Raw genomic sequence first — 12230 nt, 5'->3', positions numbered from 1 at the left:
AGACTGGGCGGAGCGTAAGTCAGGCCCTACAGTGACAAAAGAGACGTCCACCCGTCGTCTCTCGTGCCCTGGCTGCGAGGGGCGGTGCCGATGCGGATTCCGGGGCCCGTGCTGCTCCGCTGCCCCTGGGAACTCAGGTCCCCGAAGCCTGGCAGTGCCGCGGGCGCGGGCCGCCGCGTAATGACCAACTTCCTGGTGCGAGGGGTTTGCCAGCCACTGTCGCTGAGTGATTGCGCCAGCCAGAGCCGAAAACCTGTTTAGCTTCCCTCAGAGTTCGGCTGTACCTGCCGAGACGTCAAAGCTCTGCGGAGGTGGGAGTTGAGTTTGGCGGGCTGAGAAGCAACCAGATCCTTGATCTGAGCCCAAACACCCTTCCTAACCTCTTCGCCTTGGTGGTAAAAAGGTAGGGCCATGGGTGCACCTGGCGGTGGTTCTGTGTAAGGGGCTGAGGACTCCGTGTTTCAAAGCCAGACTCTCGCCATCAGGCGACTTACTTGGTCCTGACCCCGAGTCCCCATTCTCCAGGCCTCCGTTATAAAAGCGGAACTTTCCCCTCATCTCTCAGGATCTCATGGAGCCCAGAGGGACCAAGAGAGGAGCTGGGAAGGTAGAAGTAGCTGAACCTCGGAACAAACTCCCCCGCCCAGCCCCTTCACTACCCACAGACCCTGCCCTCTACTCTGGGCCCTTTCCTTTTTACCGGCGCCCTTCACAAATGGGCTGCTTCTCCCTGGATGCCCAACGCCAGTACCATGGAGATGCCCAAGCCTTGCGCTACTACAGCCCACCCCCCACCAATGGTCAGTGCCCCAACTTTGACCTCAGAGACGGATACCCTGATCGATACCAGCCCCGGGACGAGGAGGTCCGAGAAGGCCTGGACCACCTGCTACGCTGGCTCCTGGAGCACAGAGGCCGGCTGGAAGGGTGAGCTGAGCACAGCACACAAGTAGATGCAGACCTGTACCTGCCCCCTAAAATTAGGAAAGCCAAAGCTGGAGGGCATTTAGTCCTCTGAAGAAACTTGGGCTGTTCTTTGGGGGAGCCATCTGAGCTACTGTTTGTCAGACGTTCAGCCTCTAACTCCTCCCTCTCAGGGGTCCAAGCTGGCTGACAGGGGCCATAGTGACGTGGCGGGGGCACCTGACAAAACTGCTGACAACACCATATGAGCGGCAGGAAGGCTGGCAGCTGGCGGCCTCCAGGTTCCAGGGGACACTGTACCTGAGTGAGGTAGAGACACCAGCTGCTCGAGCCCAGAGGCTTGCCCGGCCACCCCTCCTTCGGGAACTTATGTACATGGGGTACAAGTTTGAGCAGTACATGTGTGCAGGTGAGAGTTGCCCCTGCTCTGTAGCTCCCTCCCCCTTCCCCAGAGACTGAGAGCCCCCACCCCTGCCGCTGCTTCTCTCCCTGTACAGACAAACCTGGAGGCTCCCCGGACCCCTCTGGGGAGGTAAATACCAACGTGGCCTTCTGCTCTGTGCTACGCAGCCGCTTGGGAAACCACCCTCTGCTCTTCTCAGGGGAGGTAGACTGCACAGACCCACAGGCCCCGTCCCCACAGCCCCCCACCTGCTATGTGGAACTCAAGACCTCCAAGGAGATGCACAGCCCTGGCCAATGGAGGAGTTTCTACAGGTTGAGGAGTGGGCAGGGCAAGAGCTTAGAACTGACAGCTGGGGAAGGGACTTGGGGGAAGAGGCGGAGGATGGAGGTGGGGTCCCACCGACACCTCATCTTTCCTTACAGACACAAGCTTCTGAAATGGTGGGCTCAGTCATTCCTCCTGGGGGTCCCAAATGTTGTTGCTGGCTTCCGTAACCCAGAGGGTTTCGTCTGTTCCCTCAAGACCTTTCCCACCATGCAGATGTTCGAACACGTCAGGGTGAGGCAGTGGTGCCACAGCCCCGAGGCCAAGACCACGGGTCCCGTGTCCCGGGCTGCATGTGCATTCCCCTCCCCCCACTCTTGCCCTCACTCATCTCTGCCTCCTCCTTTGCCCTCTCCAGAATGACCGTGACGGCTGGAATCCCTCTGTGTGCATGAACTTCTGTGCTGCCTTCCTTAGCTTTGCCCAGAACACAGTTATCCAGGATGACCCCAGGTGAGGCATTCGACTCTAACCCTTCCCTCTGGGTCCCTGAAGCCCACCCTCCAGCCCTCAACTGGCAACTCCCTCTTCTCAGGCTCGTCCACCTCTTCTCCTGGGAGCCTGGTGGCCCAGTCACAGTGTCTGTACATCGAGATGTACCCCATGCCTTCCTGCCCACATGGTATGTGGAAGCCATGACTCAGGACTTCCCATCAACCCCCAAGACACCATCCCCTAAAGACTGATACTTAAGGGCGGGAGCTGGTTCTGTCTCTGTGGAGTTAAAGACATATCTCCAGGTGCTTCTCCCTGTTGTGTCTCTTGAGCTGAGTCACCCTCAAGCACACACAGACGGTTTGCTGTTTTATTACCACTTTTTACACGGGAGTCATTCACTGAGTATAGAGGCTGGCTGCGAAGACGATGTCCCTCCGTAGCAGGGTGGCTGCCGTCTCCATCTTGGCACCTAACACAGGCTCGCCTACCAGGCGGGCCGCCCCCCGCAACGACCGACACATCTCGGCGAGGCGCTGGATGCAGCGGACCACCAGGCCCTCAGGGGTCCCCGAGAGCCCTGCCAACTCAGAGAAGGGCTGTGGGGGGAGCAGGGTGGGGACTGAATATGATAAACCTGGGCAGCCTTTCCCCAACCAGCTGCCTACAAAACCCCAAACCCTAGTTACTCACCATGCCCCGGGCCCACTCGTACACAACTCCAACAAGCCCAAAATTCAGCTCCCCTACAAATTCCTCCACTGTCTGGTTCAGGCCACAGGCCGCCTGAACCTCACCAATCCGCTTGGCCACAGCCCGGACACGTTCCACTCCCTACGGATGGGGATGGACAGTTAAGAACTGCCTTCTTGCTCTAGGATAAGGGAGACTCAGATCAAGGAACAAGCCATTCCAGCTCTTAGGAGCACTCACAGGCTGGAGAGGTCACTTGGGGAAACCTGGGAATGGGGACTGGGAATGTGCAGCCAGGGGAGGGAGAGGGGTGGGCACCCCATACCTGTTTGAGGGTACTTGGGAGCTGTTCCCCAGTGTCCCCAGGGCTCTGGCAGACCAGACCAGAGAGCAGGGCTGCAATCTCCTCTGGCCGCAGGGCACTCAGAGCGTTGTCAAACATGAGCTCAGTGAGGAGCAGCTCGTGGCTGCTCATGGCACAAGCCACCCGCCCCGCCAGCTTCACTGTGCCTGCCTCGTCTACATAACCCAGGGTTTGGAGCACCTGGACAGAAGATGGTGGGTGTTAGGAGCCTGCTGCCCTTCCTCACTAGCCCCCTTCCCCCTACCAACACTCTCACCTGTACTCGCTGGTGGTACTCGGGGAGCAGTAGCAGCGACTGATCTGACAGTAGGAAGCGCAGCCGCTCCATCTCCTTTAGTACCTGCATTCGCTCCCGAAGCTTCAGGTACTGTGGAGAGCCACGGGTAGGCCTGGGTTAGCCTTCCTCTCGCCCTCCACAGGGCCCTGAGAACCAAGGCTGAGATGGGGTGGGCAGCCTTCAGGGAACCAGAGAGAGAGCTTTGAAGCCAGCATCCGGGGCCCTACCTGGGCAGGGAAACGGGGGCTGTGCACACACTGAGCTTCCCGGATCAGCTCCTCGAGCTTCCTGGCACGGAGTCCACCCTCAACCACCGACATATCCTTAAGCTGCAAGTCGTTGACAGGGTCGAGGGTAGGGGGTCCTGCTGGGTAGGCCTGAGACAGGCGCAGCAGTTCCTGGACAGCAGTGGTCACGGCAGCAACAGGAGGATCCTGCCTAAGGAAGGAGTAGGTCCTGAGACTTCTCTTATGTAAGAGCTCCCTCAGGCCAGGGGAGACGCCCCAACCATACCTCCCACTCCCCATGACATAGTCCCTTCCCAGGAAAATGGGTTCCCCAGCATCTAACTTAAATTTCAGTTGCTGCCTTTTGCTGAAGTCCTCCAAGATCTTCTCTCCGTTCACCCGGAGCACTTTGGTGGTGATGGCAGCCACATCTCTGGGCTGAAGCTTGGCCACAGTGTGGTCACAGGGCCCTGTGAAAAGGGAAGATCAGGGTCAGGCCTCACTGTAACCCCAGTGTCCTGCCTGTACTGATGTTAGGAACCTGAACATCTGTCCCACTCTCACCTTCAGGCAGGAACAGCTTGAATCCCACAAGGTCATCTGGGTAGGGCACGCCTGGGGAGGCCGACCCCCTGTCCCATGGGTCCTCAGACAGGGGCTTATCACACAAGACCAGGGTTGTGAACGATCTGCCAGTAGAGTTTGAGGAGACCTAGGGGAAGTGGGAGACGCCAGGACAGGGCAATATGAAGAGTGGATAACAAAATTAGAGACAGATCTCTACCTTCAGGCAGGGATCATGGAGCATCATGCAGAGCCCACCAGTATAGACTGGTAACCAAGTCAAACAATCAGAGCAGACAGGGTGGGGGAGGGGCATGTGGAGAAGGACCAGGAGGTGGGCATGAAGTGGTGGTGATGGGAAGGATGGCAAAAGGGGAAAACAAGAGCACAGCTGAGTGTGGCCTGCCCTGCCCTCTGGGGCCCAGGTTCCCTTCGAGTCACCTGCAGGATCACACCCAGTGCATTGTGATGATCCTGATTCTTCACAACCACCACCCTTCCAGATGAGAGAGATTTCAGCCCATTCACAGACTCTATGACACGTCGCTGAAGAGTGAAGATATGCATGAAAGGGATAAAGGAGAAAGTGTCAGGGATGCTGGCACGAGGTTCAGGAGTCTCCAGAGTGTCACCCTGTCTTCCTTCCCTCCGCCATCACCCCAACGACACACACATTGGCTCACCTGGATCAGGCTCCGAATCTCTGTCAATTCTTCTCCCCAGATGTAATACTCGGAAAGGTCGACCAGTTGGCCGGTCAGGTCAGGTTCCTCTAAGGCCTCCAGCTTCTTGGTTAGTTCAGCTAGAGCCTGTTCATGGGCCTGAGCAGAAGTGGGGGCAGGTGCAAAACAAGTCTCCAGGTTCAGTCTGCCACATCCCCACCTGCACCCCACTGGCCTCTACATGCTTGCCTCTTCCTGGCCTGGCTTCCCTTGTCTGACATCCAGCCTGGTATACTGATCATCCTGACCCCTCACCTTGCTGTCCTTGCGGGACGGAAACTCCGAGAAGCTCCTCTTCATCATGTCTTCCACCCGGAGGGCGTCCACCCGCAACAGGTTGAGGATCATGGTGTATGTGAGGCGGAACTGCGACTGCAGCTGCGATGGCTTACCCTGTGTGGGGGGGTGGGCAACCAGGATGGGCCGACTGCCCCCAGCCAGCCCTCTACAGACAGTCCCAGCTCTGAAACCATGGGACCCCAGACAAACTGCCTGCTCACCTCCTCTGCAAACTCAGGGAACAAAACTAAGTGATAAATCTGCAAAGGGCCAGCTAGCTCCGTACTCAGTAGGAAAGCTAGAGATGAGACTGGGTCTCACCCTTGGATTTGCTCACTCTACCTTGGCTTCTCCCAGGCAAAAGGAAAAAGAAAGAAAGGAGAGGGGAAGGGGGTTGAAGAGAGAGAATCCAGTTGGAGCCCTCCAGCTTTCCTCATGCTGCCTGGCTCACCGTCAGCATTCGGTGCAGGTCCACCATCTCGGGCACTCGGCCCTTGCAGAGCAGGATAACGGTGCCTGTGGGGTCCAGGCCCCTCCGGCCTGCCCTACCTGCCATCTGCACATACTCCCCAGGGAGCAGGTCCCGGAAGGTGGAGCCGTCGTGCTTGCGCATGGAATCAAACACCACTGTTCGGGCCGGCATATTTACCCCCATGGCAAAGGTCTCAGTGGCAAACAGGACCTGGGACACAGGAGAAGATCAGCAAAGGGGCTACACACAGACACCCAGCACATCTTACTCTGTACCAAGGCTACCTGACACGATGCAGATGGTTAACTCACAGAAGCCCATTTAACTCTCCAGGCAAAACTTTGGAGTGGGGACTATCATTTTCCTCATTTTATTGATTTAGCTGTCTATTTATTTCTTTGCACCCCCATGTCCCACTTCCATGCCCCCACTGCCAGTTATCCAATGTCTTTAAGGAGTATCTTTTTGTGTGAATATGCTGTTGCACATCATCTTGTCTTGTGTGTGTGTAATTTGCAATCCATATTAAAGGCATTTATAGATCCCCTTCTGTTTCCTCACTTCTTTTCCTCCACGTCATGTTTTCAGCATCCATCTGCATTCCTGTGGTTATACCTAATCCCTTGCTTCCAACTATAGCAGGACACCCTGTGGGGTGCCTGCCCTATAGCTACCTACCTGTTCTCCCAGTGAAGGGCGCCTCAGGACCACCACCGACACCCTGCCACAAGACTAGAGCCAATAAAGGAAGAGCGGACACATTCCATCGTGGACCAGGATGAGAACTTCTTCGTGGTTTATACTCAGGAATGGAATTGAGGATCAAAGAGTATGTTATTCTTACCTAAAGAATGCCAGGGCACACTCCAGACTGGCCACCCCTGTGTGAGAGTTCCTGTCATCCTGTACAGGCAGACCTCGCTTTACTGCATTTCACATACTGCACTTCAGTCAACGTGGAGGCAAGACCCTCCACCAGCATAAAGATTACAATTCACTGAAGGCTCAGGAGATGGTGAGCATTTTTTAACAGTATTCTCTAATTAAAGTATGTATGTTGATTTTAGATATAATGTTATAATGTTACTGTACCTTTACAAAGTACAGTACAGTGTAAACATAACTTTCACATGTACTGAGAAACCAAAAACTCACTTTAATGAGGTATTCATTTTGTGGTGGTCCGGGACCAAGCCCGCAGTACCTCCGAGGTCTGCCTGTAGTCCTTATGGCTTCGGCAATACTTGGCATTAGCCAGTTCCCTAAGTTTTATCAGTTTAATCACTGTGAAGTCTTATAAGTATTTCAATTTGCATTTTTCTAACTTATATGCTTGCTAGCTTTTCGGGTTTCTCTTCTGAATGCATCCTCATGTTAAGATGGGAAACATAAAGTTCAGGGAAATTAAGTAATTTGCAAAAGATCTCGCAATGAGGAAGGAGCAGGGCAGCATGTGCACCTTGACCAGGCCACGGCTGAAAAGCATCTCCACGATCTCCTTGAGGATGGGTAGGATGCCGCTGTGGTGCACGCCCAGGCCTCGGTGCAGGAGCTCTGACATGTGCAGCACCTGCAGATAGCCGAGAGGCCATGGTCGGGTGGGGGCGCGGAGTGCAGCACCCACTCCCACCAGTTTTCAGTGCCCCCTCCACACCTGGGGCAGCTGGCGGTCAGAGCCTCGGAGGCGAGCAAGGCAGCGCTGCAGGAAGAGGTGAATCTCGCTCTTCTCTGAACTTGTGGTGAGGTCAAGGGAGGTGAGGCCCGCAGCCTGCTCATCACAGCGGCCCCGGGAAAAGGTGAACACCACCACGGGCAGCTGTGCACGGCGGCGGAGGGAAGCCAGGAGGGACAGGTACACACCTCGGTCCTGGAGAAGTGTAAAGGGACAGAGGTGGGAGCCAGTGGGAGCCAAAGTGGGGGCTGGTAAAAGACTGTCAGGCTGGGCGACACACAAAGCTCAAGTGCAGTCCCAGGGGACGAAGGAAGGGGTAAGTGATGACAGGTGCGAAGCCCGCTGGTTCTGACCTGTGCTGGGCCCCCCTGATGCGTGGGCTGCTTGGCCCCAAAGGTCTGGGCGTGTTTGCTCATCCTCTCCTTCTTGGCCTCCACAGCTGCATAGTACCTGAGGTACATGGAAGGCAGCTGTCAGTCACACCCAGCCAGGCCCAACCCTGACTCTCCCCTGCATCTCCAGCTTACCCCTTTGTGTGGAAGGTGCCTTGGGAGTCCAGCAACAGGAAGAGTTCGTCCTGGGTCTTGGGACTGTTCCCCGTAAAGAGATAATGCTCTAGGGGGACGGGGCGAGTGACAGTGCTGATCACGTAGATCTGACGACGCTTCAGTCGTCTGAGTGGGAAGGGAACAGTCGATCAGGGATGGGAGTGTGGTAAGGAACAACCCATATCCCCACCCACCTTTCCGCTTCTGGCCTCACCCAGTCTTTTCTGAGAGCCAGAAGGCTGGAAGGCTGTTCCTGTCGTCACATCTCTCAGCATGCAAAGTGGTCTGGGCCCAAGTGGGCCATGTTCCCCAGCCCCACCCCTTCCTCCTCCCACCCCCAAGGTCTGGCGACTCTTTCTGCTGTGGCAATCTTCACCCCCTCCCCACCCCAATCAAGGAAGACTACAGCCTCTTTCACCCAAGCACCCCAGAACGCACATCTCACCCAATCCAATCAGCAAATTCAAGGGCGTTGGGAACAGTGGCACTCAGAAGGATGACAGAGACATGTTCAGGGAGCATGATAAGCACCTCCTCCCACACGACCCCACGCTGGGCACAGAGAGGGAAGACAAGTCATTGGGTGGCTCAGAGGGGCTGCCCTTCTGCTCCTAGGCTCCCATGGAGGGCAAAGAAGGCAGTAATGTTTCAGGGTATGTGGAAGAGGGAGCTGCTGAACTAGTTCCACAGGAAAGGGTTCCTGGGTGCAGGGTCCCGTGGGCCTCATGCCCCTTACCTCAGCATCGTTGATGTAGTGAACCTCGTCAAAGATGACCCACTCCAGGTCCCGGATGACATCTGAGCCACTGTACAGCATGGAGCTGGGGAGAAGAGAGACTGAAGGCTGACTCTCCAGGGCTCCTGCCTCTACCAACTTGGCCAACATGCTCCCCAGAACAGCCTCATGTTCCTCACCAAAAATCCACCCGTGTTGAGTGCCCATCTCTCACCGAAGGATCTCTGTCGTCATGATGAGGCAAGAGGCCTCTGAGTGCAGCTGTACATCCCCAGTGAGCAGTCCCACATCCCCAAATGTGTTTCGGAAGTCTCGGAACTTCTGGTTACTCAAAGCCTTGATAGGCGAAGTGTAGATGGTGCTGAGAAGAGGGCATGAAGTGAGCCAGTCTCTCCATACAGACTGTGGCCAGCACCTCCTCTCCCACCCTGAGCCCTCCCAGCAGCATGCCGCAGAGCTCAGGGGCCCCCGTTCTGCATCTGAACTGCCCTCATTCTCCTTCATGACATAACCCCAGGAAAATTCTGTTCCACATCCCTTTCCTGAACTAAAGCCACACAGGTCATTCTTCTAAACTCTCTCCCCACACCTTCTCATTTCTTCCTGGGCCCATGGCTCAGTTCCTCCCCCATATCTCCCAACTAAAAGATGAGGTAAAGACGTGGGAAGAGATGAGATTTAGAAAGGATGCAGGAGAAAGCAGGGACAGCTGAGGAAGGGAAATGCTGTACCGTGTCATGTGCTTCTGGGCAAGGGCAATGGCATATTCAGCCACAACTGTCTTCCCTGCGGATGTGTGAGCTGCCACAAAGACTGAGTTGTGCCGTTCCAAGTGCAGGATGGCCTGTTTCTGGAACACGTCAGGCTCAAACGGCCACTGTGGGAGACAGAAATGGATGGGGACTAAAGAAGGGAGGGAGAGGGGCCTTCCTACCTCTCACGGGGCACACAGGGCAGTGGGGAGGCCAGAGTGAGGCAAGGCTGGGACTGAGGTCCAAGACTGCCTGGAACGCATCTGGCCTCTGGTGAGGAGAGGAAACAAGGCAGTGGGCTGGGAGTGGGATGTGAGGCCAGGGTCACACTACCTGGAAGGCTGGCTGGGGAATGAGGCGGTAGAAATCACCAACAGGGGTGGTGACATCCACAGGAATGGCCCACTGCTCCTGAGGAAGGGTTTTGGGGGGCTCTAGGGAGGATGCAATTGTGGAAGCTTCCTGGAAAAGTAAGGGGTAGGAGTGATAAAGGTATAGCCAGAAAACTCCCCATTACCACTCCCCTCAAAAGATTACTCTGGTCTTCCCCATAGATCCAACCAAGCCAACCCACCCTCCTGGTAGCAAGGCACCCTTCTTTCCTATTTTGACTACCCAGAAGCACCAACCTTCAACACTAGGTCCTCCAAGCTGCTTGCTCGAACCAAGGGAGCATTACAGGGAGAGGCCATAACTGTGTCCCCTCTGGTACCTCCTGGCTGTCCCATTGCCTCCCTCTCATCTTCATCACCGCCACCCAGATCCAGGGGCTCTAGCAGACGACTGAGGCTGAGCAACCCAGGAGTTGGAGCTGGGTAATCTGAGAAGCAAGGCAAAATGGGAGACCCAATCATGTCCATTTCTCTTTTATAGGAGAAGGGCACCACGTCTCCTATACCCCCCATCTCAAAACTCACCCTTTGGTGCAAAGTCCACACCTTTCTTGAAGCCAGGTGGAACAGTAAGAAGAGCTGGAGAACAGGGACAGAGGTCAGGTGCACTGCACTATTGTACAGGTCAGACGTTACATAAACCTAAAGGATACCATTCACAGTAGAGGCTTTGTAGCTGGGGACAGTTGTAATAATTTGCCAACAAATAACAGTAAAAGTTGTTATGGAAGAGGGACCTTCTCCTAATTTGCTCAAAGGCAGGGAAGGACTAGCTAGCAGCAGCCCAGTGATGGGCCTGGGCCCCTCATCCTCAAGGCCCAGACTTGGAGCCCTGCCTCCTAAGGGTCCATCCTGGCACCACCTCACCTGTCTCAAAGTCTATCTCCTCCTCGGCTTCCTCCCGAGTGCTCAGATCTGTTATGGTGGGCTCATCCATTCCACCTGGGAGAGGTCGGACACATACGGATTCATGAGGGGTGATACGGGAACCCTTCCCTGGAGACTGAGAGCTCCCTCCCCTACAATCTCATTTCCACAAGAGTCACCTGGCCAGAAAGGGTATTGTGTTGGATTCCCCCACAGGGACTGGGAGATGGGCCCTGGCGGCCGGCGAAGAGATAATGAGGTCGTGGCTGACAGGTCTGTATTCTCCAGCAAGACCTGAGGCAAGAAATCAGAGCCCCAGTGAAGGTGATCTTGCCTCTGACCCTCCTTTTCCCAACTCTGCTTCTCGTGACCCCTGATCTCTTACCTCCTTGTAGCCCAGTATGTGGCCTGTGGTTGGGTGTCTTTGGGCTTGTAGGTCAGAGGGGACTGGGGCCCCCAGTACAGCAAGGAGAGACCAGGGATCCATCTTCCGCTGCCATTTTCTGGAGAAAAGGAAGTGGCTTTCAAATCTTCTTTCTTCTCTGTCTCAGCTTCCTTCAGGGGCCCATCTCCCTAGTCCAAGCCCCTCCTCCAGACCCCTCACCGAGCTGAGTGTTCCAGGCCATGCAGAGGCAGCCAGGCTGGAGATGACAGAAACAATTGCTCTGCTTCTTGCTGCAGATCTGGGGCACAGGGAAGGAGGTTGTGCGGAAGCTGGAACAAGGGCAAGATGAGAGAAAGTGATGGGACTCATGTTTAGATCAGAAATGGTAGATGTCCCAGACACACGAGGACAATCAAAGGGAAGCAATATTTTCCAGAGGCTGAATGCTTTACAGGACAAATGGCCTGCTACTGAATTACTACAGGCACTGGTTAATAATACAGATTTCAGATTTCAGAATCTGGGGCTGGACCTAAGAATTTGTATTTTAAATAAGGACCCCCCGCTGGCCCCCCACTAATTATGAGACACACTTAAATTTGACAATCACTGGATTTAGGTCCCAGACCTAAAGATGAAGAGTCAGGGGCTCAAAGGCTAGCATCTCAACCACCAGTGGGATGAGAAAAAATATCGCTGGCGCTCCCTGCTGGTCCTCACTGGGACTCTGACTTACAGCAGGTCCACTAGCCTGGAGTCTGTCCTGCACCAGTCCAGGCCGGATGACAGGTGTCCAGAGAGAAAAGTGGGTCTTGCTAGATCCTACCGTAAGGTTTTAAGCTGATGCGGGTCAAAGGTTAGAGTCAAAAGTCACTTACGGTGCTCTCTGGAGCCCCAGCTATATTGAGGAGCTCCCAGCGCCCACTGCATCCCAGCTCCACAGCCCGAAGAGGCAGGTCCAGGGGATCTGGGGGAGATAGCACTACGAGAGAAAGATCAGAGGTCAGAAGTCAAGGGTTGATTCCAGTCTATTCCTTTGTTCCACCCCCTCCCCCTCACCAAGTCTCTCCCTCTCCATCATCTTGGAGCCACCGCAGTCGCCCCACAGCCCGGAAGTGCAGCAAGGAGCCTTGAGGTAAGCCCCGCCCCCAAAAGGGCGGAAGTGAAGGCGACTTCCGCCACATACACACA

General features: G+C 55.4%; 2 protein-coding genes across 8 annotated transcripts; one reads left to right on the top strand and one right to left on the bottom strand.

Moving 5' to 3' along the window:
- Positions 1-18: 18 nt before the first annotated feature.
- Positions 19-2393, top strand: DXO (decapping exoribonuclease). Of its 6 annotated transcripts, XM_045825853.1 has the most exons (8): positions 235-403; positions 566-607; positions 826-927; positions 1098-1333; positions 1422-1641; positions 1753-1888; positions 2013-2107; positions 2190-2393. In XM_045825853.1, exons 4-8 carry the CDS (start codon positions 1294-1296, stop codon positions 2338-2340), a joined length of 642 nt encoding a protein of 213 aa, XP_045681809.1. In that variant the 5' UTR covers positions 235-403; positions 566-607; positions 826-927; positions 1098-1293; the 3' UTR covers positions 2341-2393. The 6 variants fall into 6 exon arrangements, with proteins under 6 accessions (XP_045681806.1, XP_045681805.1, XP_045681807.1 ...); XM_045825850.1 differs by having other exon boundaries at positions 19-403; positions 566-927; XM_045825849.1 differs by having other exon boundaries at positions 19-403; positions 526-927.
- Positions 2394-2445: 52 nt separating this feature from the next.
- SKIV2L (Ski2 like RNA helicase) lies at positions 2446-12180 on the bottom strand. 2 transcript variants are annotated; one of them, XM_045825848.1, is made up of 28 exons: positions 12099-12180; positions 11918-12021; positions 11259-11368; positions 11040-11157; positions 10834-10948; positions 10655-10729; positions 10313-10366; positions 10025-10215; positions 9729-9857; positions 9375-9520; positions 8858-9004; positions 8644-8728; positions 8353-8459; positions 7887-8033; positions 7713-7809; positions 7342-7554; positions 7147-7257; positions 5667-5897; positions 5192-5329; positions 4898-5035; positions 4656-4760; positions 4215-4362; positions 3994-4120; positions 3651-3861; positions 3403-3513; positions 3108-3326; positions 2783-2923; positions 2446-2688 (listed from the first exon to the last, which is right to left on the bottom strand). In XM_045825848.1, exons 1-28 carry the CDS (start codon positions 12118-12120, stop codon positions 2488-2490), a joined length of 3741 nt encoding a protein of 1246 aa, XP_045681804.1. In that variant the 5' UTR covers positions 12121-12180; the 3' UTR covers positions 2446-2487. The 2 variants fall into 2 exon arrangements, with proteins under 2 accessions (XP_045681804.1, XP_045681802.1); XM_045825846.1 differs by having other exon boundaries at positions 3651-4120.
- Positions 12181-12230: the final 50 nt, after the last annotated feature.

This window comes from Phyllostomus hastatus, unplaced genomic scaffold, assembly GCF_019186645.2.
Source record: "Phyllostomus hastatus isolate PE091 unplaced genomic scaffold, TTU_PhHast_1.1 phas_scaffold_60, whole genome shotgun sequence".
Taxonomy (NCBI): Eukaryota; Metazoa; Chordata; class Mammalia; order Chiroptera; family Phyllostomidae; genus Phyllostomus; species Phyllostomus hastatus.
Note: the sequence above shows the minus strand (reverse complement) of the source record. Positions and strands in the feature narration are given on the sequence as shown.

Bases quoted from the DNA above. Each gene is read 5' to 3' on its own strand.
- SKIV2L (XM_045825846.1), bottom strand. From the start codon at position 12,120: ATGATGGAGAGGGAGAGACTTG. The intron at 7,555-7,712 runs GTCAGAACCAGC...ACACTTCTCCAG, and splicing joins ATCAGGGGGGCCCAGCACAG to GACCGAGGTGTGTACCTGTC. The intron at 2,689-2,782 runs GTGAGTAACTAG...CTCCCCCCACAG, and splicing joins ACGAGTGGGCCCGGGGCATG to CCCTTCTCTGAGTTGGCAGG.
- DXO (XM_045825850.1), top strand. From the start codon at position 572: ATGGAGCCCAGAGGGACCAAGAGAGGAGCTGGGAAGGTAGAAGTAGCT. The intron at 928-1,097 runs GTGAGCTGAGCA...CCTCCCTCTCAG, and splicing joins CACAGAGGCCGGCTGGAAGG to GGGTCCAAGCTGGCTGACAG. The intron at 1,889-2,012 runs GTGAGGCAGTGG...TGCCCTCTCCAG, and splicing joins AGATGTTCGAACACGTCAGG to AATGACCGTGACGGCTGGAA.